This window comes from Apostichopus japonicus, chromosome 8 (assembly GCF_037975245.1).
Source record: "Apostichopus japonicus isolate 1M-3 chromosome 8, ASM3797524v1, whole genome shotgun sequence".
Lineage (NCBI taxonomy): Eukaryota > Metazoa > Echinodermata > Holothuroidea > Aspidochirotida > Stichopodidae > Apostichopus > Apostichopus japonicus.
The window spans coordinates 34,789,434-34,815,812 of record NC_092568.1 but is presented as its reverse complement, the minus strand read 5'-3'; the positions used below and the strand labels follow the sequence as shown (position 1 = coordinate 34,815,812).

General features: G+C 38.5%; 1 protein-coding gene across 4 annotated transcripts; it reads left to right on the top strand.

The window, feature by feature from the left end:
• The first annotated feature begins 10,043 nt into the window (after window positions 1-10,043).
• On the top strand, window positions 10,044-24,817 carry LOC139971739 (receptor-interacting serine/threonine-protein kinase 1-like). Of its 4 annotated transcripts, XM_071978453.1 has the most exons (4): window positions 17,373-17,577; window positions 19,271-19,362; window positions 22,591-22,682; window positions 23,397-24,817. In XM_071978453.1, the coding sequence occupies exons 2-4, from the start codon at window positions 19,320-19,322 to the stop codon at window positions 23,649-23,651; spliced, it is 390 nt and encodes a 129-aa protein (XP_071834554.1). In that variant the 5' UTR covers window positions 17,373-17,577; window positions 19,271-19,319; the 3' UTR covers window positions 23,652-24,817. The 4 variants fall into 4 exon arrangements, with proteins under 4 accessions (XP_071834556.1, XP_071834554.1, XP_071834557.1 ...); XM_071978455.1 differs by lacking the exons at window positions 17,373-17,577; window positions 19,271-19,362 and adding an exon at window positions 10,044-10,326; XM_071978456.1 differs by lacking the exon at window positions 19,271-19,362 and having other exon boundaries at window positions 17,383-17,577; window positions 22,599-22,682.
• Window positions 24,818-26,379: the final 1,562 nt, after the last annotated feature.

Here is a 26,379-nt window from a genome sequence, read left to right as displayed (position 1 = left end):
ACGCCACTGTGCGTGTAATTTTTTGTAAAATAAATTTGCAAAAAGAGTACACCATCATTCTGATAAAGTGAAGGTGAGAGGGGCACTCTGACTGCATCAATAGTCTCCATCTGGAAGGGGGCATCCAAGATGAAATGGCATGGAGTAGCCTGTTAAAAGGTGGTTTGCATCACCACCTACTCCCCAAAGACGTAAATCCCAGCTCATTGCTCGAAATTGCAAATATATGCCCGGCAAACCATGAATACATGATTTATTGGAAATGAATTTTACTCCAAACTTTCACGAAAAGTAGCACCAGATTGCACCGAGGACCTCCATATTTTGTGAAATTTTCCAAAGGGGGAGGGGGTACCCACTCCCCTTAGACCCCTCCCCAGGACGACGATTAGGCATTTCCCATCTGGGCCCCCCCCCCCTTTCGGCGAAATCCTGGATCCGCCACTGTATACTATGTACGCTGTACAAACTTCGTCTATATTTTCAAGGTAATCAGCACTGCCCTCAGTTTGTGGCCGGTTTCACACATAGCCTAACTATAGTCCAGTCAAGGGCGTAGGAACCGGGGGGCTGGGGGGGCGCCAGCCCCCCAGTGAAAAATGTGGAGGGGCGGAAGTGTCATTCCGCCCCCCCCCCCCGCTTCGCAAGTCAGAAAACCCCTTTTTCATTTCCAAATGAGAAAAAAAATCTCATTTGGAGCACCAAATTGCATCTAAGGCCTGGTGAAAATACAAAATTAAGTTTACAAAATGGAGTGGGTGTTGAAGTGTGCTATATTGCACCAAATTGCATCTGAGGCTACCTGGAAATGAAAAAAATTCCTTAGACCCCTCCCCCAGGCCGGCCATCAGTCTTCAGCCCCCCCACTCAAAGGTACCTTCCTACGCCACTGAGTCCAGTACAATACTAGCCTACACAATGCTATAATGGCTACGGTGAAATACAGTTCAGATGCAGTAAGGAACATAAGAGAATTGATGACAGACTTTTCTATTGATTCACGGGTGGCGAACAAACTGAAAGAACACTGTACTGTTCAACGTAGTCGAGGTACAAGGGCAGGCTTACAGATACGAGTGAACAATAGTAAGCCTCCTTTCTTCAGTATTCTCCAGGCGCGGCGGAACGGAAAAATTATTGGGGGGGCTAATGTGTGGAGACTATCTAAGCGGAGCGCCACCATCGGTTGGCGCGGAGCGTAAAAGAAAATTTTGGGTTTTTTCAAACCCCCAGATGGCCGGAAACGGCACTTTCCGAGTGTTTTATGCTGCGAATACCTAGCCCTAAAATATGGGTCTCAAGCCTGCAATTTCTCAGATTGCACGTAAAAGTCTGTAAAAACATTGTAATTTGTATATGCGATGGTTTTTTAAGAGAGTAGCTATTACTCGTAGTGTACTCGCAAAGATGTTTTTGAGTGTAATAAGGGCAGTGGCGGAGCTAGAGTATTGGTCAGGGAGGGCAAGAATGGTCTGTAGGGGCGCTTTCGACACTCTCTAAGCGGAGCGCCACCACAGGTTGGCGCGGAGCGTACAGAAAATTTTTGAGTAAAGATACTCCCTAGATTGCAGGAAATGACCCTTTCCGGGGCCTTGCTAATTTGCAGATAAACGGAGAATAAATAGGTGTCGTCGCCATTTTGTCGGAAAATTACACCAACAGAATATGACAAATGTCAATAGGTATATGAGAGCGCAATAAAATAGTCAAAAATCGCGAATAAGTAAAAAGTAGTGAAAAGCTGAAAAGGGCGCCAGCAGTCCATTTGAGTCCGTCAGGGGGGGGGGGGTGGCATCCGCCCCCTGACTGTATATATATGGACGCTCCGCCACTAAGTAAGGGGATGTTGGAGAACTGGCTGAAATGAGGCAAGTCATTGGCCTTAGACGAAGTTGTGTTACGCTTACCGGTACTCACACTCACTGCTTCCACTTTTCACGGGGCGTGAAGACGCGGTTCGGGTGACAATGTGGTCCATAGCTAGGGGACGGGCCGAGGGTCCCCCAGCAATTACTAAATTATTACACCTATATACGTATACGTGTGCATCGGACAGATCGACAAGTATGCATTGAAAAATGGGCAGATGCACGTTTCGGAGCCTTGGTAAATATTGGGGGGGGGGGCTTATCATGCATTTGCCCCCTCAACTTTTTTATTGGTGGGGCTGAGCCCCCCCCCAAGCCCCCCCGGTTCCGCCGCCACTGGTATTCTCCATGGATTATCATCTAACATTAATAGTCTGCAAGGAAAGTTCATTCATCTAGAAAAAACTATTGCCAATATGCAAAATCTGAGTTTTGTATCTCTGCAAGAAACTAAGATTAAAATAAATGAAATAGAATGGCAAAATGAGACACCACAGCACCCAGTGCCGGATGAAGCCCTACAACTGGACGATTATTACTTGTTTCGTCATGACCGTCAATTTTCGGCAAATGGTGGGGGTCTCATAACATTCATAGCTAAGGACTGGTCGCCAATTCCTCCGAAGGTGTGTGCCACCCTTTCCTTGCCAGATGTCGAGCTGCTTGCCGTTTAAATACGTCCTCGCTTCTTGCCAAGTGTTTTTACAAATATTACCACAGTAGACCGGTGTATATTAGACCGCCATCGAAATTTACCCTATAGCTGACAGAGAACTGCTCAACGTACTTCTATAAATTCAAAAGGATAATCCAATGTTAGATGTACCCTTGTATTTGCCTGAACGTACGAATAATGAAAACTTTAAATTTGAAGAAAAGAATGTTACAAAATGCCTTAAGTCTCTAAATAATGGTATAGCTGGTTGCTCTGACAAAACAGCTTGGTAGATATATACATATTTACAATAAAGGTACAGCACAATGTGAGATACCGGCTAGGTGGAAAATGCCATAACAGCCTCTATACCCAAAGTGTCAACCCCACGATCGGTAAATGATTTAAGACCAATTGATCTTGCCAGTATAAGTTTTAACTATATGCAGAACATGATCGTGCCTCAAACAACCCAAACTATTGATCAATATGGAGATAGCAATCAAGTTGCTTATAAGTAAGGGTTGTCATGGGCCGATGCTGTTTTAACACTTATTAACAATATTGTCACAGGATTAAATAACAAAGATACTACTTTATCTAAGGTCTTATTTCTTGATTTTTCCAGTGCTTTTAAAGCGGTTCTTCCAAATCGTTTAATCTAGGACATGCAAGGGTTCGTTGAAGAGCCATGGTTGTTACATTGGATATCAAATTTTATGAATGGCTGCTCTAGACAAATAAAATATTCTAAAGGTCTGACGGAAAAATCGAAATAAATGTTGGTGTCCCTCAAGGCGGTCCTCTTGTCTTCTTTACTGTTCACAATTTATACTGACGAAATACGATCTACTTCTAAATGTACTGTGGTAAAATATCCTGATGACACTGCTACAATGTGTAGTGTATCAAAGCGAACGCATCAGGCTGACCAAGCAAGTTATACAACTGCTGTATCAAATATTGTAGATCTGTGTGATGGGAAGAATCCAAGACTCAATCCAAAGAAATCTAAGGAAATGGTTTTTGAGAATATAAATATTAAACATGAAGGTCTCGTATCCTGAAAGTTAACTAAAATCTCAATTAAAAATGCCCAAGTATAATGCACTCATCATACAGTATATGTAGGTTTTTGTATTGATGATAAACTGAGTTTCACTGGTCATATAAGCAGAATACTGAAACGGTGTACTTCATCGTCTCAACTCTATCGTATATAGTTCCATATTTTGATGTTGATATAAGGAAAAGAGTTTTTACTGCCAATATCTTACCACACCTAATGTATGCGGTTTCTGCTTGGTATCGCTGTTTACTAATGAAAGATAATAAAAGGATCAGCACTTTTTTTAAATATTGTTCTAGAATTTTTAATATAGATTTTAACTTTCTTATGAGTACTGTAAACAATGCTATAAATATGAGTTCATTAGAACTGTAAATTACATACAGAGAAATGACAGACATGACAGACAAAATTCAGAATTAATTTGTATAGAAATAGTTTTATTTATCGTGCTGCTATTTATTTTCAAAATGGTAATCTGAATAATTTATTGTAGACAGCTGCACTTGTACGTTTTGTATAAATATATATATATATTTATATATATATATATATATATATATATATATATATATATATATATATATATATATATATATATATATATATATACAGGAGCGGGATTTGAGTTGTAAAAGTGGGGGGGCAAACCTGCCATCAAGACTATCTAAGCGGAGCGCCACCATCGGTTGGCGCGGAGCGTACAAGAAATTTTTTGGCTTTAAAAACCCTCCAGATGGCCGGAAACGGCACTTCCCGAGTGCTCTCAGCTGCATGTACCCATCCTTGAAATATGGATCTCATGTCTGCAATTGTATCTAGATAGTTAATTATCGTTTAAAAATTTGAAGAGGATTGATAGTATAACATATGGTCAGATTGTGATGTACAACTTTTGTTATACGTCACTATCTAAGAGGAGCGCCATCATCGGTTGGCAAGGAGCGTCGAAATTTAAGCAGAAAGGAAATCCTAGATCAGCAAATATGACACCTCTGGTAACAATAAATCACATCTAGACAGTTCTTTCTCCCTAAAATTATTAGTATATTGTGCATTCTACCGATCAAGAATATGTTCAGCACCCACTTCGAAATTCTCCCCGCGGCCCCCACTTCTTGGAGCACTTGGCAAATATTGGGGGCTGAACATACCTTCACCCCCCCCCCCCCCACTTTTATGCAAAACCAACGTAAGTGTTTCATTCATCATCGAGAACAGATCCGAAAACGGAACTCAAAGCCACACATTATTTTATCGGCCCTATCGAAACTGCCGAGTGCTGTATACTGTAACAATGTATTTAATGTGTTACTATGTTAGTGCCAATTTGTAATTTACATTATTCGATTTGCATGCATCATTCCAGGATTTCGAGCAGTAAAGAAATTACATCGGCATTGCCATTGCATATTGTTGAATTACACGGGGGGGGGGGGGTGTCATGTGTCAGTATATTGAATTTAATTATTAATATACCCAATATGCAAATTTGGCTTTCGTAAATCGTTTCTCAATTCAAATCTCAATCTCAAATCAATTCCTGAAGCTAGCACTGTAGCACATTCCGCGGATTCATCACATGCAGAATTGAATCGCTAGTTTGTTAGCTCCAGGATTCGTAACCTGTGCTGCGAACCATGTGCTAGCTCTAGCTCCAGTTATTCTGCATGCTTCATGCTACTATGTTAATCACAAATTCGACTTGGATTCGAATCAAATAGGCCTATTTTGAAGAGCTGTTGTGGGGCAATAATTTCGATTAGGGTTGTGCACATTTGTCTGCAAAAACGACAAAAAAAAACTAAGGTCTGGGAAAAAGTGGGGGGGGGGGCAAATGCCCCCTCTTGCCCCCCCCCGTAATCCCGACCATGTATATATATATATATATATATATATATATATATATATATATATATATTTGTTTATTGTACACTAACATTTTAAAATGATATTTACTTGTTACATACTCACTTTTGATGTCCTGTTTATAAATATTTATATTTGTACTGGAAATAAATAAATACATGAAAAAAGGAAAAATGAAATGAATATGCACTTCGATCTTTAATTGTTTAATTTGACAATTTTCGAGTCATTAAGAAAGTGGTTTTGAAATATTTGGCAAATTTGATTGTGTTGAAAATTTAGGTCAATACTGATGACATTAAAGGTAGCATAAGTGGCTACTGGTACCTATATATTTTAAATCCTGGAGAAATATCGTGTTTCTTTTGCAAGAAACAAAAGACATTCATATTTTGTGCTCTTTGACTTGTCAAATATCCTTTCTGGTATATATATTCCTTTGCTGGTATCCCTACCTGTGTCACATGTGGCATGGGAACGTTCTTTCTCTGCCTTGAAGAGACTCAAAAACCGTTTAAAGAAGTACAAGGACACGAGAACAACTTGAGATGTTCATGTTGATGTCTGTGGAAAAAAGGATCTTGGCCAAACTTGACGCTATAAATATCATTGTGGCTGCCAGAAGCACCAAATTGCGTAGGCTCCAACTCTCGTAGACATGACATGTGCTCGTGTTATTGAACATTTATGTTTAGTGGATTTTATTTAGGTCTTTTTTTTTAATTTTTTGAAGCATATCGTCACAAAATGCATGAAAAAGTAATCAAAATCTAGTCTAAAACATATATTTTTGCCTATTTTTTGTTTACGTTGTTAACTTTCCTTAGTTTAATCAAGTGTAGCTTCTGGAAAGTATTTTTGGGTCTTTTTTAAAGGATTATTGTAATCTACAAAATTGAGATATATAGCACCATTTTGCATCTATAGGGAGGGGGACACCCCATCCCATTAGACCCCTCACCCAGGACGGTGATCACTAGTAAGTAACGTATCAATGAACAATGGGCCGGTCTAGATGAAAAAGCACGGGCCGGTTTTAAGACCCAGTCTTAATGTACTGAGGTGAAAAAGTGTCTGGGTGAGAAAACATCGAAAACACTCTGCAATTATGAATTATTTGCACAGTAATCCTTCAGTTGCTTCAAAAATCAAGGAGTGTGGCTTATTTCGAGTCCGGTATTGGATAGGCTTGGAAATAATTTCCAATTTGTACTACCTAAACTTAGTCTCTCAAAGCAATTATTCTCTGCCGTTTGTCGGCCTTGTATAGGTCATGTATTCATAGTTTCTTAGAAACTTAATACACTATAGGTGAATTGCCTTTATTATCACGTGGTGACAGAGCCTTATGTAGCATACCATCGTAGAGAAAGTATATTGCCCCAAAATTTGCTAGAAATTCCGATTATGGACACCCATGCTGGAATTTCAACAACGTTAAACCGTCACTCTAAAAGTATTTACCTTGTCCCAGAAGAATTATCACTTTGCCGAGTTTACACCAGTTAAGATAAAATGCAATATAATGATAGATTTTTTTCAATTTATTTTAGCTATCATGCAGGAGAGGGCGAATTAAATGATTCCAATTTTCCCCCCCTGGAAATTACACGTAAATACATTTTAAAACTACCAGCTCTGAACTATTTCTTTAATACATGGAATACGATAAGATGAATCTAGAAAAGTGTGTTTGTGAAGAAATTCACGGTGATATCTCCATAACCAATAAATGTTATAAAAGTTTTGGAAATACTTTTAATCACTTTCATCATATCACATAGACTTCTTGTTTCTGTAAGATAAGATGGTATTAACAAACTGGGGCGTTACAATTGCTAAGCTAAAGGTCCCACACATATATAATACTCGTAATACACTCGTATTGTATCGTCATAGTGTATGTATTATCCAACACCGTTGGAAGGTATCATCGGAGCCACCCGATTCATTGTTGCCTCTTTGTGGAGCAACTTTATATGTCATACATTTTGGGTGAGTATTGCATGTCATTGATGTGTTGCAAGATGTGCACGTGATGTTTCTTAGCTGAAGTATTATTTATGCATATGATTTAGAAGGGCATTGCAATAATCTTTTGCACATGCGAGGACGATTGCTTAAGCGAGGGTAAACTTCTAAACAATAAATAGGCTTAGATGAAATGGCCTAGTATCAGAGGCGAAGTTCTCGACATTAAAAACTAATATAAATTGCAATAAAGGGTAAAATTATATATTATTATACTCTACATATTACTTACCTTTTACCTATATCTACTACGGTATTACCCTGTAATTGGTACGGCCATGAAAGTAAAACGGAGGTACGCAAGGTCTAAAATGTCAAATATGTACAGTTTTGGTTAATAATTATTTCTTCTCTTTCAACGCCATGTCTACATAATTAGGAACATATGCGTTTCTATCATTACATAATAGTTAATTGTTTAAAACCCAGTGTAGGGAATTTGTATGATTATCGGAAATATCAAACATATTTTAAAAATAATTAATTAGGGAGAGTAGAGAGTTATGGGGTGGGGGGAGGTTCGAGTGTGGGGAACCAAGGTTTTGTTCAGATTTGCAGATCTAGACAACTGGTGATGCAGTCAACTAATATTGCCAGACACTTTTCGTTCTCAGTACATGACGATTCTGTGTTTTTTCAGACGGCATATAAAAGCTGATATACGCTAATGTATATTTGTCGCTTACCCGCTTCGGTACAGGAGAGAGGAGACAAGATAAATAATACATTCAATACGCGTGAGTATACGAGAGTATATATGTCTGTTATCATAGGCTCAGGAGGCGGGGGGCTGGTAGGGGGGGGGGGCTGCAGCCCCCCAACCAAAAAGGTTTGTGAAAATTCGGGAAATATGCTGAGAATTTTTCGGGCACCTACTGAAAGAAGAATAATTTGCAATGTGTTTTCAATGGTCAAACTGATATTATTATTATCATTATTAAAGTAACGACTTCCCCAAAAATTCTAACCAATATAGAAGGGTACTAAGACAGAAAATGGTTGTATGTTATTGGCATGTGATGTTTTAACCAATGAATGCTTATATGATATGCATACTAACATGTTGGAGGCGCGCGAGGCGCGCGAAAAGTTTGGTTATATGTTACTGGCAAGTCGTTACAGACCCCCAAATCAAATTAGGCTGCTACGCCTATATCTGTTATTATTTCAATATCTTAAATAACTTTGGTATGTAACAGAGTATGTAAATCTTATCAAATTACATAAATATATGGATGAATAATATAAACGAATGACTTTAGTGTATAGACTAAATTCAGTCGTTTAAGTAAATCTACCACAGTATGTATTTGATAATCACCGAAGGGGCATGAATTTTACACGGTATAGTTGTTCTAATTAGTCACTTCGTTTTAAGAAGTTCGCTCACCTGTTCATGTATGGACCTTTTTGAACTTTCTAAGATGAGCATATGTTTTTACTGATGTGTGGTAGAAGTATTCCTATCACTTATAACAATTCCGGTCAATAACTGACTGGCGAACACCTTTCAGTCACGTATGAGAAGCTAGGTAGTGGCCAGTTTAAGGATCTTCTCCAGTGGAACTTTGCATTGTAAATTCTAAGAGATGAGACATAGCAGATTGGACCATCTACTTTCAATATTAAGCTCTTTTCATACCTTCCAATTTTGGAATAATTTGTTTTGACTTCCAATTTTCTCATTTCTTGACAAAGGTTTCTCAAAATCTCGACTATATTTTATTGTAAAATGAAATCCAGTATTCGATTTTCCTTTTGGAAACTACGACTATAATATCTCGATATTTCGACTCTATATCGACCATTCCTTGATATTAGCCTACGACTTTCTACGTCAAGCGTTCGACTATTTATTTCCTAAATATATATTGATCTTTCAATTACCCACGCCCCAAATATTTCAACATTAAATTCCCTCTTATAAAATTGGGCGATATGTTATCCTCTCTATGCGATTTGAATACATGGGATATGTTTACCTGATATTCATTCAGTAATATGATTACTGTAAAAGAAAACCAAATAACACGATACAGTCAACACTGAAGTTATATGCCTATCAGTTTACAGTATGAGTCTGACGTGATTATGTTTATGAACAAAGCTCCAGCAGTAATTGCTTTATGGCGTATATATTAAAAGGTTATAAAAAGGGTCCCAGAATCCCCCTCCCCGGACCGCCCACCCACCCCACCACATAATACACACACACTGAATCCCGCTCTGGTATAACCCCAAACAAACAATTTCGGTATTTTCACAAAATATTGATACAGTGTGTCGATGTTTCTCCTTTTATCAGAGAAATTGTGAGGGAGAAAGTCGATAATTCGATGGATTATAAGGTAAATGATACCAAACATTTAATGATGAGATTGCCTGACATTCTTTTGTTAATACAAATGATCCAGCTGAACGATCAATCACGATACGTTGTGCACTTATCTCTATAGTTACTATATCTGGTAAACATTTGTTTAAGTCTAAAGTCCATTCATATTGACAACACACTTTTCATTTACATACATGTAATAATCATATACATATTATTTTCACATAGGCCTACACGTTATGTATTGTGGTCTAATGACAGCCGCACATGTGTGAAACTCGAGTAACAACATGTTGTAGGTTACCATATACGTTTACTATATAATGTACTTGCTCTATACTTTTATGTATTGAGCACTTTTGCAGCAGGAAGTGAACAACTGAGACTTTGTTACGTGATAGACAGGGTTGTTTTGTGAGAGTTTGCAAGACAAATTTAGTGATTGGATACACAATCAGACGGGTAGACATATCTAGACGACGATCCCGGAACAATTAGTGTAAGTTCAACTTATATTTTAAACGGTAGGCTATTTGTTTTCTTAGTTTGGTATGACTTGTCAGACTGAAATGGTGTGTACAAGTCACGTCATTCTTTCGAAGCTACGTATAAATATTGTGCAGGGTGGAGGGGTTATGAGTGTGAAGGTTACAGTGTCCGCTCCCTGTCAATACCACACTAGGAAACAACATTAGTGCTATGCAGTGTTTCTAAGCGGACTCTTCCGTAGAATTTGTGATTTCCAGTTTGCGAACTGTGATTAGAGTTCTGTTCTTTCAATGGTTTCGATTCAACTTTTAACATCACGATAGCACTACGGTGATAATGACTTGGATTTTTTTCACCTCCTTCAGTGTTTGCAGATATGTCGGATAGGGACGCTACGTGCTGATTCCATGAGTAGGAATAGGAACGACATTTACACTCAGGGGGGTAGGAAGCTTCCGAAAAGTGGGGGGGGGCACAACATCAGAGGGGCACTTTCTCGTTCCACAACCACCACGCGTTATGCTATAAACCGATACACAACGGCCATATCACTTAAATATATATAATGTGTTAATATGCTATCAATACTATTAATTGAGATTGCCTATTGTTGCCGTGCTACCGTGCCACAAATAGATATGGGATGCCATTTTTAAAATAGTATGTACAGACTAAAAATAAATAATTAAAATAATATATTAAAATAAACAAAAGCTTAAGATATCCAAAAGACAGTTCTTCATCAAAGGGGCACATTTTATTTGCCAGTAGGGCACATTTGCTATCTTGCTCGCTATTCTCTGAACACTGATCGAAAAGGAGACGCTTCGTATAGGCCAGAGGTCATCCACAATAATCACATGGATAGGGTTCCAAGTGAGCTCGTGTTGGCATCCTTAATCCCTCTTGGGAAGCACTTAACATACACTGAAGAAGCATAAATCTTTACAAGCAAAGAAGATGACAACATATAATATCGAAGTACAAGGGATTCGTGTCAGCTTCCTTGGTCAATCTATATACCACTGGGAAGCCCCGCATAGGACTAGGTCGAATGGGGGACACTAGGTTGCGTTCCCAGGAAGATGAAGGAAAGCAACATTTGTACGACTACCTCGCTTGCATGCACACCGATCGAAAATAGGACGCTTAAGATATGACGGAGATCATCCACAAACATTATGGATAGGATTTTAAATGAGCTCCTGTCGGGTTCCTTTAACCCTTGGAAAATATAGTAGTAAACTGAACTATTGGCTCAACTAAAGATGTTTACTATAGATCTGCACTACCACGGGAGATGAGGACGTTTATACTATCGAAGCATGAAGGGATTCGTAGCAGCTTCCTAATCCAATGCATACACCGCTGGCAGCACCAAATATAGGCTTGTACAGATTGTGAAACTGTCACATGTTTGCAGTTAAATTATAAACAGAAAGCAATATTCACTACAAGATTCTATTTAGCTTGCCACTTAAACGGTAAACGAAATATTCACAATTCTGAGTTTGTATGTAATTAGTGGCATAGAAAGGAAGCGCCGTAAGTATTGCAGGTTCTCTTTTACATTCAGGCGCGTAGCCAAGGGGGGGGGGGGGCGAAGGGGGCGGCCGCCCCCCCCCCCTTGAGCATATTTTGTACAAAATTTTTAAAGGTTTTTATGATATCGCTAGTATTTTCAAAAGAGAAAATGCTAAGATGCAACTTACAAGGCATGGGAAGTGCCATTTCCTGCGATCTGGGAGGCATTTACAGCCAAAATTTTCTTCTACGCTTCGCGCCAACCATGGTGGCGCTACTCTTAGATAGTTTGCAGAGCCGTATATAGAGAGAGTTTGGCCAACCATGTAACCGATTTGGATTGGTCGAGAGGGAAAACGCCCACACAGGGTGGTAAAATAGGTCCACTTGAAAACTTTTTAGCAGGCGACACGCATACTCACAGTGTATAGACTATCGTTTGTGTACACGAAAAAGTACGAAATTATGAAAGAAATGGTGCTGGGGATGCTGCAATCGGTCAGAACATGGATATTGTTGTTTGATTTTCCGACTGACCATAAAAGAAGAGGAATTTTTTGGAAGTAGAAAGAACAAGATGGAGATCTAATGAAAAAAAGTCTGTGTAGCCTAGGCCCATACTAGCCATAGGCCCTAGTGTAATACGAGTAATGTACAAGCAATGCGAGAATTTTACGTTCAGAATGGTTTCTGTAATTACATGCATGGCTATTCTCTCTCGTTTTACGATCCACAAATTCGATTTCATTATGCCAGCTCTTCTAATCATAGGCATGTCAGTTTCAGTCGCACATATAGTTATCCTAATTCCTAGTTATTGTATGCCTAGGCTATGCCTAGCCTAAAAAAGTATCACTTTTAGTTTAATGTAAAAGGGTGGGCTAGCCTCTAGGCATCACGTAAAGCCCTAATCCTTAGTTAAGCCCGAAGCATAAGTTAAGCCTGGGCTTAGACCTGGACCATTCTTGCTATTACTACAACTGTTATAGCACATTACATAATATGGCACAGTATAAGGCCCAATTAAACTAGGTCTATGGAAAACAAAGTAGCCTAGGCTAGGCCTAAACTAGTTAGGCTAGGTCTATACTCATTGGCAACTTGTGGGTTGTGTACACATACAGGCCTAATTATATAGACCCTTTTAGTATGCCATAAAAAAGTGCCCAAATGGTTAAATGATCTTGGTTTTGTGTTAATTGTCAGCATTGGCCTAGCCTTTTTAGGCTAACATGAATTCAGCCTAATTTTTTCTTCTTCAAAAGTATAGCCTAGGCCTTGGTTTAATTTGGATGCAGTCAACTATCATTTATCAAAGTTGCATCAGTACCTCCTTATTCCCTTAATTGACACCCACATTGACGATTGAAGTTAAAAAAAATCTTTTTAAATTATCTTTAGACAGTAAATTTTAACTCCCTGAATTTCAGGACTTTTTTTACAAATCAAAGGTGACATGTGCTCTGAAGAAAAACTCGTAACATAAAAAGCCACAGTTAGCAGACTGTGATAAAGACAAACCTGGTGAGTGACTACTAGACTGAAATCCAGTTCCTGCAACCACAGCAATAAAGTCTTTGTTTTAATCAATGCACTTGTGTGTTTGAAACTTTCAAATGGACACTCAATGGCAGTTGGTTAAGATATAAGGTTTTACCTTCATCATGGAGAGTTGAAGGGAATCTGCCTCATCATCTGAATAATGGACTCAAGGATAGCAACAAATCATGATTGGATAATGATTTTGAGCAAGTAAATATCTGGCAACTTGAAAGTTTGTATTATTTTTTTACATATTATTTAAGCTGTTTAGCTCACACACAAGCAAATGATCAAGTGACAACAACCGATGCAGTATATTTAAAGGTATTGAAGACTTGCCCTAAACCGCATGCCGCGCTCTGAAAAAGTTTACTTTACGTTGCTTGCAAGTGAAGTTTTTTTTGTGTCGCTACAAAATGCAGACAGTAATGAAACCTGATACCTTGTTATCTTTTATCTAGACCTGAGATGTCCACGCTGCTATGTGCACTGTGTTGTGGGTATTGACTGTGATGTTTGTATTGACTGTACACTAATGTCTATTTACAGATGGTAGCAAGCTGTGTGTGTATTTTCTGGGATCAATGGTGGTGTCTAACACTTCTGTTACACCGCATTCGAAACTAGGTCAGATAACCGGCATGAGACGTTTCTTTGTGCGGGAGTCTCCACACCCTTTAAGGAGAAGTATTTATATCCCATTAATAGAGAAAGAATTATGTTTCAATTGGTAGCATGCAACTTAAAATTTTGCAAACATTAGATACAATCAAACAATAACAAGGTTCATTTACAAGGTAATCTACTGCCCTTTATTTCACATTAGTCTGTCACATCAGAAGATCACAGCTTTCAATAATTATACAAACAAATTCCCTTGATGGGTGCTTTGTTAGATTCCTGCAATTTTCAAGTTTATCAATGAAATAAGTTCTGAATGTGGCAATGTGGAGAAGCTTTGGGATAATCTGTGGATAAGACTGCCAGACTATCAACAAGATTCCACATCCATGCAACTCCAACTGCTTCCTTCACCTCCTTGCAGATGTACCACATGTCCAAAAAAAAGTCAGCATTGGTTAATGTAATTAAAATCTGACTTCCTCCTGAGCTGGCAAATACACATGAATTGTCAAGTACAGAGGTCAGTGTGAAACCACTGAAAGATCTTCTCAGCTTTCAAGAAAACAAAGACTTGAAGCCAAATTGACAGAGGCCACACTGATACCATTCCACTCTCATAAGATGAAGGTATCACACACACTTCATTTTGCTTCTGCGATGCAGTGCCTGGTAGACTGTGAGGGTCACCCAATGGATGTTTTAACAACTGCCTGGTTTATAGAGCTCTGCAACAGATAATTCATCCTAACGTCTAGTCGTCATCCTGTCATGGCCTTGAGCAAGTTGAACCCACTTCAACACAAAGCAGCTATTGAATTCTTGTCTAGGTACTGTCAAATCCACATCACCATCATTGCTGGTTCCAGCTACGCTGACCATGATAAAAGAGTACAATGAGGGTTTTTTAATTCACCCAACAGAGCTTGCATTCCAGTACCTTTGGGCAGCTGAAAAGATATTCAGAAATTGTTATATATGAGTGTGTTTGTATGCATGCATATGTGTGATTTTCTTGCTTTACAGAACAGCTCCATTTTGATAAGCTATGTAACGTGGAAACCTGCCAATCATATGTTTGAAATAGGACAGGCTGAAACGATTCTTAAATGGAAAGCTTAACGACTTCTTGCATTTTTATACATCACTGTTCAGGTAAGGCCAGTAAGGGCAGCATGAAGAATAAGTAACAATTAATAATTATCATTATGCCCATTTGCTGTCTGCATAATAACAAACTGAATGATGTCATCAGCCCTGTGCTCAGTTGACAACACTGACAAGTAGGCACACTATGTCAGTGTGATCCATGAAACCTTATTAAGGACATGACCTTATAGTATATATGTTAATGGAAAATACATTAGCTACAACATACACCAGTCTTCAGTTGTTGCAGGGTTTTTTTTTCTCGACAGACCCATTCAATCTGTTGCACCTACTATAGCCTAGTACTACATTCCTGAGAAATTAACAACACAATATCAGTCTTAGGTTTGCCCACAGACTCCCAACTATTGCTAACTCCTACACTCAAGTATATAGTTTAGTTTAGTAGAAAAAAGACCAGGAGAGACATTCAAGTCCCCATTAAGGACCCTAAGGCTATATGAGAGGAATAAAACCAAGGCCATCAAATGTCATACCCAATTACAATGCTTAATGTACTCATCCAAAGTATTCTTAAACCCATTCACACTACTTGCAATTCAACCTTCTCGGGCAAACCATTCCATCCATTCACAACCCTTGTATAAGTTGTATTAGACTTTAGAGAAAAAGTTATGCCGACTATTAATCCTACTATGTAACTTCTGGAGTTTAATACAATGACCTCTGGTACAACTACTTTTTGGCAAACCTGAAAAGATCAGTGAAGCATAAATTGTCATTTTATGTGTAGGCCTACTTAATTTAATTGAAGGATCTATTAATGTAGGCCTGATGCTATAGTTGTGCGTCTGTAATCTAGCCTAGCCAGGACTGTGATGTGTGCTTTTCGTTTGTATGACTAAAGTAGGACTAGTAGTATGAGGCGTAAAATAAAACAAGTGTAATGACAGGTTTTCAGCTAGTTTTCTATGCATTTCAGGTGTGAAGATAAACGTAAATGTCATTAACTAACGCATACTCTAATTCATTACCTGATATCCATTTTGTTCCTCGTATGCCTGTCAAAATCTGACATTCTGAGTCGCTTCGTTTGTTCGCAACGAGCACAGTGTGCAAAGCTGCTATATATTGTGTGTGGTGTTTTTCGTGTTTCGCGCAACTGGTAACGACAACTGGACCTATTTTGATGCCCATGGTTTGCGTGTGACGTCACAAATCGCCAGTTGGCCAAACTCTCTCTATATACGGCTCTGATAGTTTGCAATGCGGAATCTGCAGTTTCGCCCCTCCCTTGGCAAATTCCTGGCTACGCGCCTGTTCACATTGGAATTGATAAGTTTTGTTTGTGCGTAATAGCCAAGTAAATGAGAACCTATAGTAATCTTGCTATATTTTAAGTATACGGCTACTTCCTCTGTAGTGTGTATTTCCTTTTTCGACTCTACATTGACCATTCCTTGAAATTACGACTTTCTACGTCAAACGTTCGACTATTCCCTAAATATATATTGATTTTATATTTAACCAAGCTCCAATTATTTCAACATTAAATTCGCTATTATAAAACTGGGCGATATGTTATCCTCTCAATGCGATTTGAATACATGAGATATTTTTACCTGATATTCAGTAATATGATTACTGTAAAAGAAAAACCAAATAACACGATACTGTCAACACTTAAGTAATATCCCTATCAGTTTACAGTATGAGTCTGGCCTGATTATGTTTATGTACAAAGCTCCAGCAGTATTTGCTATATGCCATGGCGTATATATTAATAGGTTATAAAAAGGGTCCCAGAATCCCCTTCCCGGACGGCTCCCACCCCCTATACACACACACACGCTGAATCCCGCTCTGGTATAACGAAAGGTCCATACAAACCGTTGCAATTTCTGTGTTTGCGCACAATATTGATACGGTGTGTCGATGTTTCTCCTTTTATTAGAGAAATTTTAAGGGAGAAAGTCGATAATTCGATGGATTATAAGGTATATAATACCAAACATTAATGATGAGATTGCCTGACATTCTTTTGTTAATACAAATGATCCAGCTGAACGATCAATTACGAAACGTTGTGCTCTTGGTATCTCTATGGTTACTATAGCGGATGGCAGAAACACTATACACTACCATCTTCATTTAACCAATGTCATAAAAGCTGGTAAACAATCGTTGGCCTTAAGTCCAATCCATATTTACAACACACTTTTCATTTACATACACGTATATACTCGAGTAACAACATGTTGTAGGTTACCATATACGTTTACTATATTATGTACTTGATCTATACTTCTATGTATTGAGCACTTTTGCAGCAGGAAGTGAACAACTGAGACTTGGTTACGTGATAGACAGGGTTGTTTTGTGAGAGTTTGCAAGACAAATTTAGTGATTGGATACACAATCAGACGGGTAGACATTTCTAGACGACGATCCCGAAACAGTTAGTGTAAGTTTATTTTATATTTTTAACGGTAGGCTATGTGTTTTCTTAGTTTGGTGTCACTTGTCAGACTGAAATGTGTGTACAAGTCACGTCATTCTTTCGAAGCTTCGTATAAATATTGTGCAGGGTGGAGGGGTTATGAGTGTGAAGGTTACAGTGTCCGCTCCCTGTCAATACCACACTAGGAACAACATTAGTGCTATGCAGTGTTGCTAAGCGGACTCTTCCGAAGAATTTGTGATTTCCAGATTGCGAACTGTGATTAGAGTTCTGTTCTTTCAATGGTTTCGAAACAACTTTTAGCACCACGATATCACTACGGTGATGATGAATTGGATTTTTTCCACCTCTTTCAGTGTTGCAGATATGTCTGATAGGGACGCTACGTGCTGATTCCATGAGTAGGAATGGGAACGACATTTTCACTCAGGGAGGTAGGAAGCTTCCAAAAAGTGGGGGGGGGGGCACAACATCAGAGGGGCACTTTCTCGTTCCACAACCACCACTCGTTATGCTATAAACCGATAAACACCGGCCATATCACTTAAAATATATATGATGTGTTAGTATGCTATCAATTATTTAGATTGAGATTGCTAATTTTTAATTTACCGTGCTAGAAATAGATATGGGTTGCCATTTCAAGAATAGCATGTACAAGTTAAAAATAAATAATTAAAATAATATATTAAATATCGCAAACGAAAAATATATCTAAAAGACAGTTCTTCATCAAAGGGGCACATTTTATTTGCCAGTAAGGAACATTTGCTATTTTGCAAAAAAGTGGGGGCAAGTTTGCCAGGGTGGCATTAATAGTCATTGGTGGTTTATTAACATGCTGGCGTATGACGACTTTTGGCCAAATTTACGCTAAGCTCACTGTACGAACTAGGATCTGGGCTGTCCCTAATTAGTTATTTATTTAAATTATTAATAATGGCGTATGAGGAAATACACCATGTTGTGGTATGATTCCCAGGATGGCAAGTGGAGAAACTCACATATGCAGTCGTGGCGGAATTTTTGGGACATCGTTCCTATAGGCCAGGGGTGGGCAACTTACGGCCCGCGGGCCACATGCGGCCCGCCAGTGATGTTTTTGTGGCCCGTGAGATGTCTCAAGAAATAGAAAAAGATCAATCTATTTTACATCATCACAAAATACAAGCTAGCTGCTTAGAATTTATCTGCACTAATGATTCTGTCAGGTAGGTCTATTATCACCATTAATTATCAACTGTAATGTTTTGACACTATGGTTTTGTGAACACAGATTAGTACACACACTTATTGCTTGAACGTCTTCGGAATCAAAGGTTTGAAATCAACAGCAGGTCGTTGGTTAGGTGCGGCCCTGTCAATCTTTCACTCCTAAAATCTGGCCCATTCATTCAAAAAGGTTGCCCACCCCTGCTATAGGTCTATATCTGAGGCCCTGGGGTCATTCCTTGACCGATTTGGTGCAATATAATGTGCCCATTTCGAATTAAATTTATTCACAGATTGTTAGTTGTCATGGGTTTCGAACAATTTAGGGGTATTCTATCCTGAAACATATGACAAAATGGGACTGGGGTTCCAGCTCGCCGCATCGTTTGTCAACTTGCACTGGGTTATAAAGTTCATGTCGATTGGAATAACTAGTAAAAGAAATAATCCACGAAAAATGAAGGTCGCTAGAACTTTATTGCAGATTTCCTGAGTGACGAATTTGTAATTTTCACCCGAAATCACGCAACTAGATGGCTGCTATCCAGCCTGGCAAGTGCCATCTCCAGCGGTCAGGCAAGTATTGAAATCTGAAATATTCTTGGTACGCTGCCTGCCAACTGATGGTGGTGCTCCGCTTAGATAGTACGGCCGGAATACTCGAATCGATTACGTCCCCCCCCCCACGTATCAATTCGGATTGACGCCCCTGATAGAAAGGAAGCGTTGTAAGGATTGCAGGTTCTCTTTCACATTGGAATTGATAAGTTTTGTTTGTGCATAATAGCCAAGTAAATGAGAACCTATAGTAATCTTGCTACATTTTAAGTATACGGCTATTTCCTCTGTAGTGTGTATTTCCTTAGATAGTTCAAAGAACATGAGGTAAGCCTGAATGATCTAGCAACGCTGTAGAGTGTATCCTAGTATGAAACGTATGTGTGCGTTTGGCGGGGGGGGGGGGGGGTAGGGGGATGGGGAGGGTGATAGCTGTTTTAGCTGCCCCACAGGTGATAATTGTGCAGGCTGCCTTTTGTCATATTTCTGATGGCTACACTTACTTTCCATTTTCACTCTACCTATGTGTAATGTGTTTCTTAAATCCTGTGATATTGTTTTTACTTACGATTTGTACATTTTCTAGATCTGTTATCGTTTATTATGGAAAATGTGTTATTTTTACTACTGAATCCTTTTTCGCGAATCGGTATCTTTGTAACTGATTCACGAGATGCGTTGCTGTTGCTATGGACGCTGGTACGAACCGTTGGCTGATCATATTTTTCAGTTTGTTGGTTTCTATGCCAATTCAGAGAAAGCATAATGTCTACAGTAAGTCTGAGCTATTGCGATATCGACTGAGGACTCGTAATAAAAAATCTGAAAATTCGAATGCTTTGTTGTTGCTATGGAAAATGGAAACGCTTAGCTGATCATAACTGATAGGATGTGTTTCTCAGTGTGTTGGTTTCTATGCCAATTCAGGGAAAGCCGGTCTACAGTAAGTCTGAGCTACTGCGATATCGATGAGTGGGATGTTCTTTTCAAACTGTTTTCTATTTACCGCCCTCCTCATTCACGGAGAAACGGTTTCACTGCGCTAATGTGATATCGATTGAGGACTTTAATACAAGACCTGAAATTTCGAATGTCTTGTTGTTATGGAAGCTGGTACGAACGATTGGCTGATCATTACTGATGGGATGTGTTTCTCAGTGTGTTGGTTTCATACCAATTATGGGAAAGCCTGTCTCCAGTAAGCCTGAGCTACTGCGATATCGACGGATGAGTGTGATGTTCTTTTCAAACTGTTTTCTATTTACTACCCTCCTCTGGTTTGACTTTATCATTATTTCAGACTAAATTTCATCGTTCCCTGTAGAATGTGTGCACTACACAAGATAAATTTCTTACCTGTGGTGATTTCAGTTTTCATTTTGATAATCCATCTTGTGATGGTGACATTGATAGCAGTATTAATGACTATAACAATACCCTTAATAACGTTTTGGATAATCATGCTCCGTAAGCTTGTTTCCAACCCCTCCCTCTTCCCTGCTCCTTTCCTCCCTTCCCCCTCCCTCTCCTTTCCCACTACCCTCCCCTGCACCATTGTTAATGGATAAAATAGTGACTGAACAAACAATCTGAAGGTATCTCAAGACAAGTACCGTAAGTCAAAAGTAACCGTCCAAAAAGAAATTTACTAGACCCAACATTGATTTTTCAATCCAGTTATTCTTTTTCTCAGAACAGAATTGCTGAAAACAACCAAACGCAGTTCTAATTGTAAACAGTGAAGTTAGAAGAGATTGATCTCTATCCCAGTCGTGTTTACCAATCAAAGTACCTATTACCACACATTAAGAGTTCAACTTGGTTAGCTCTCACTTGGTTCGTACTGGAAAAAACGGCGACTTTCCGGAAACCATGTGATTTACGTAGATTGCTTGCTACGCGGAAAATCGCCGTTTTCTTCCGGGTTTAAACCAAGCGACAGCTAACCAGGTTGAATTCGTAATGAATTACCAGACAAATATGCAAATATTTTGAGTGAGAAAATTGAAGACATTTGAGCAAGCATCATGCCGTGCTTACGAACGACCATCCTTCACTGCTTGACACTACTACAACCAGGCGCGTAGCCACGGTGGAGAATGGGGCGACCACCCCCTCCCCCTTGAGCATAATTTTTTATACGTTTTTATGATATCGCTATTATTTTCTAGACCTAGAAACTAGAATATGAATGCTTAGATGCAACTTGCAAAGGCTGGAAAGTGCAATTTCCAGCGATTTTCGTCCAAAATTTTCTTGCACTCTTCGCGCCAACCAATGGTGGCGCTACGCTTAGATAGGTTCCAATGCCGAATGTAAGGCTCTAACAATTTGCCTACAGGTTCGCCCGTCCCTTGTGAAATTCCTCACTACGCGCCTGACTACAATGAGATTCTTTCAATATTCTGTAAAATATTGGTAGAAGAGGTGTATTATATTAGAAATTGTATCTAAACACTGTTGTCTCGATCCCATGCCTAATAAATTGATTAAATATTGTAAATCTGACTTGGGGTCATCTATCTCGTAATACCTTAACAAGCTTAATGTTTCAGTGTCTCGACTGAAAACGATCGGAGATCGCAGCTTTCACATGCTTCACCCACCCCTCCCACGTTGGTGGGAAGGTCTCTAGACTCACTTGATCGGTGTAAGCATCGTCTTTTATTAGATGTTTTCTTTTCGCCATCAATCATGTAAAGGGCATTGAATATTTTTTGTCGGGTTCTGCGCTATATATTATTGTTAATGTTGTTATTGTGGTTATTATTATTATGTTCCTAATGAAAAATAAATTGAGCAACTCAAGTGAGAGTTTTTAGTCTGCTAGAATTTTGTAGGTCTTTTATCAGATGAATTTGAAGTTTGGTTACTAATTTTTACAGGGGCAATCAAATTCCGGTTAGTTAACGTAAGAGCATGGATGATAATTATTAGACCGTGTAGCATATGTAGCAAATGTCTAGCATATTATAGTGTCTAGCATATTTAGGGGCAACACTGATGATATTTAATATAATGCGACTAGAGAAGATACGAAAGTAAAACTTTTGTCTTTGAATTATGTCGCAATAATTAGGTTGATAATAACATGCATCTAATAAGAGCGATATAACAGACTTGAAAATATAAACAGTGTGCATAATATTGTGCACAATTTAAAATGTAGGGGACCATAGGCCCAAGAGACCTACGATGATATTTTGGTCTGTACTGCTACTGCATGTTTATCATGTACTATTACAGTCATACAGATGGAGAGCAAACAGAGTGCCGTTGTAAAGAATCCTTGTCTGCAGGATAGTCACGATGAAGTAGTCGACGAAAAAGTCCTTCAGGTGAGAAACCAAAAGAAAAAGAAAGCAAACATGTGTTGTTGTTGTCCAACTAAATACAGATCTCTTTACACACAAATAAGGCCCGGGAAGTATCTGCAACGGACTACACAATAAGCTTTTATATATTGTTTTCTGCCCCGTATCAGGGTCTCGGAGAGACTGTCTCTGAAGAATTGCTACGGGTTAGTAAATACTGTGAATTTTTTTTTAGTGGACCAAGTTTCCTGTTTTTTTACGAGGTAATATCCTGACACAAATCAAGGCTCCAGCCATTGTATGAGTTTTTTGACAGAAATCGATGTTTTCATTTTTAATTGATTACATGAATTGCTCATTATCGTTCCATTTAATTTAAACTGTCTAATCAGAGTTTCGTGATAAAAATGAATAATGTGAGTTTGTGTTGTACCCAAATGTCTGTGTAACCTGGCGAATAATACTGTCGATTATACCAGTTAGCGACTTTGTACTATTTGCCGATGGTACCATATGACACACAAGCAAGGCCCATGGATACATCTGCTACGGATTGTATACTAAGTTGTTATATATAGTTTTAACAATAAATCTAGTTTTCAGCCCTATACGTTGTGGCACTGATGTATAATTAACTTCTTAGTAAGCTGTTAAGACACGTTGTACTTCTGTGTTTGGCTGACAGTTAAGGAATTGTCATGGAGACACACAACGAAATTTGATTCTTATGTTTGCCAGGATATTGCCCCAGAAATCGCCAGTGAAAGGAAGAAGGTAGCGAGGAATCTCGGATTCAAAGCCCATGAAATTGATATCATTGAAGCAGATCATGATGGAGCAGGCAAGGGTGGTATCACGGAAACCGCATACCAGATGCTCATCAAGTGGAAAAGCAGCAAAGGGGGACAAGCCACGATAGGGACCTTATCAAATGCACTGGAAAAGGCAGGTTTAAAGAACGTCGCAGAAAAAGTTAAAAGTAACATAAGATAAAGTGAAGTCATCATGGTTCTTCACATTTTAAATAAAAATTGAATCTTAACAATAGCAATAATAATAGTTTGAACTTTAGAATGAAAACATTGGGTTTCTCTTTTTTTTTTGGGAGGATTTTTAGGATGTGGGGTTGAGGTTGGGGGTGGGGGGGTAGATCAAGACATGTCGCACACAATATGTTTGTACTGTTTTACTCAAGCAATGGAGCAAATGATTTAAAGACATAAATTGGTATTTATATTTGATTTAAATTGGTATATCTTCACCGTGATGCCGTGATGCCGTCTTCATCGTGACGCTAGTCAAATTTATGATAGGAATAAACTGAGATACAAAGGGTTGGTGTATTCGAAAAACAAAGACCTCATTAATACTTTTATTATTTGTTTCTTGTATACTTTGATATCGAATTATTATTCCGACTGATCATAGAATGTTTCATCTAAGCGGTTTTTATACGTACATAGAGTACCATTTGCAAACAGTTGTCTTACATCTGACTTTATAAACCATTCTGTCACGTAATTGAAGTTAACATGCAACGATTAATTAAGAAAGATCTACGTGTACTCTCTTGATTCCTTAAATAAATAATGGGTTTGTAAAAAAACAAAAAACAATTAGTATTGAAATGTAACAGTCCCGAAAAATTGAATGATTTTAAGGATGGTAACGTTTCTAAAGCTGATACTATCCCCAAGATATTCAGTTTAATATATGATATAACTATGAAATGTTCCTCTAAGTTTAAGTTGATTATAACGTTGGCTCTTCAGTAAGTTAAAATGTTTGGAAAAAGTACACAAAGAAGCAATATTTCCATATTATATCACTTTTATTCGGTGGCGCCATGTATTTTGCCATGAAGCTAAAAAACAGAATTCAAGATCCAAATCAGGAGGACAGTGGCTAGAATAGTCACCGGACTTTATGACCACCTGTAAAGAAAAGAAAAACAAAATGAGGAAACTAAAGTAACTCATCAATATCTACACATCCTAGGAAAAATATATCAACACCTAAAACCAATTCCAGAAGGAAAGATGCAATGGCCATAATTATAACATATTAACAATTCCAAGAGCAGTAGAGTTTGCCAACGCAGAACAATCTTCAAAGTACAAGTAGTAAAGACTATTACGTCATTGGCACGTCTACCTATACAACAACTTAATACCAAACAAAATAATATTGACTGTACACTGTTTTAACTACCAAACATAAACTGCTCTAATTTGTGATGTACTATTCTGCTTTAGGTTGCAACCTATAAAAAAAGTGAGCTTACCTGCTGTATGGTGACTTTTGAGTTCAAGAAACTCAAGTATTTTTTCCAGTTATCTGGGGCTACTTATTCAAATTTGAGAAAGTAGAAATCGACTTTCAAACCCTACAATTGCATGGCACGTTGTGCCAAGTAAGAACAACCAGTTAGAACTAAAAATATTTGACGTTTTTATGTTATCTTAACTATATTCAATGCAGTATTTGCAACTCGATATCTCAACTAAATTACACTTTACCTTGAACTGTTGACTTAACTAAAACGTCTCCATGCAGCAGGTTACCTCAGTTTAACCAAGCTAGTTGAACTTAGCATTCAAGTTATTACAACACAACAATACACTTTCTAACTATTTATTTTAAAACAAGTAACAAGTATACAAGTAACGTTAACATCATTATCGATAAAAGATAAAAATAAATTACAGTACTTATCCAGACTGAAAATTTTCTTGCAATCCTATAATTAGCATAGACATATATCCACTGATTATGTGTATGCAAAAGTAGTATTAACGTTTTGGATAACCATGCTCCGTAAGCTTGTTTCCCACCCCTCCCTCTTCCTGGTCCTCCCCTCCCTTTCCCCTCCCCTCTCCTTTCCCACTACCCTCCCCTGCACCATTGTTAATGGATAAAATAGTGACTGAACAGACAATCTGAAGATATCTCAAGACAAGTACCGTAAGTCAAAAGTAACCGTCCAAAAAGAAATTTACTAGACCCAACATTGATGTTTCAATCCAGTTATTCTTTTTCTCAGAACAGAATTGTTGAAAACAACCAAACGCCGTTTTAATTGTAAACAGTGAAGTTAGAAGAGATTGATCTCTATCCCAGTCGTGTTTACCAATCAAAGTACCTATTACCACACATTAAGTGTTCAACTTGGTTAGCTCTCACTTGGTTCGTACTGGAAAAACGGCGACTTTCCGGGAACCATGTGATTGACGTAGATTGCTTGCTACGCGGAAAATCGCCGTTTTCTTCCGGGTTTAAACCAAGCGACGGCTAACCAGGTTGAATTAGTAATGAATTACCAGACAAATATGCAAATATTTTGAGTGAGAAAATTGAAGACATTTGAGCAAGCATCATGCCGTGCTTACGAACCACCATCCTTCACTGCTTGACACTACTACAACCAGGCGCGTAGCCAGGGTGGAGGAGGGGGCGACCACCCCCTCCCCCTTGAGCATATTTTTTTATACGTTTTTATGATATCGCTATTAATTTCTAGACCTAGAAACTAGAATATGAATGCTTAGATGCAACTTGCAAGGGCTGGAAAGTGCAATTTCCAGCGATTTTCGTCCAAAATTTTCTTGCACTCTTCGCGCCAACCAGTGGTGGCACTACGGCTTAGATAGGCTCCAATGCCGAATGTAAGGCTCTAATAATTTGCCTACAGGTTCGCCCGTCCCTTGTGAAATTCCTCACT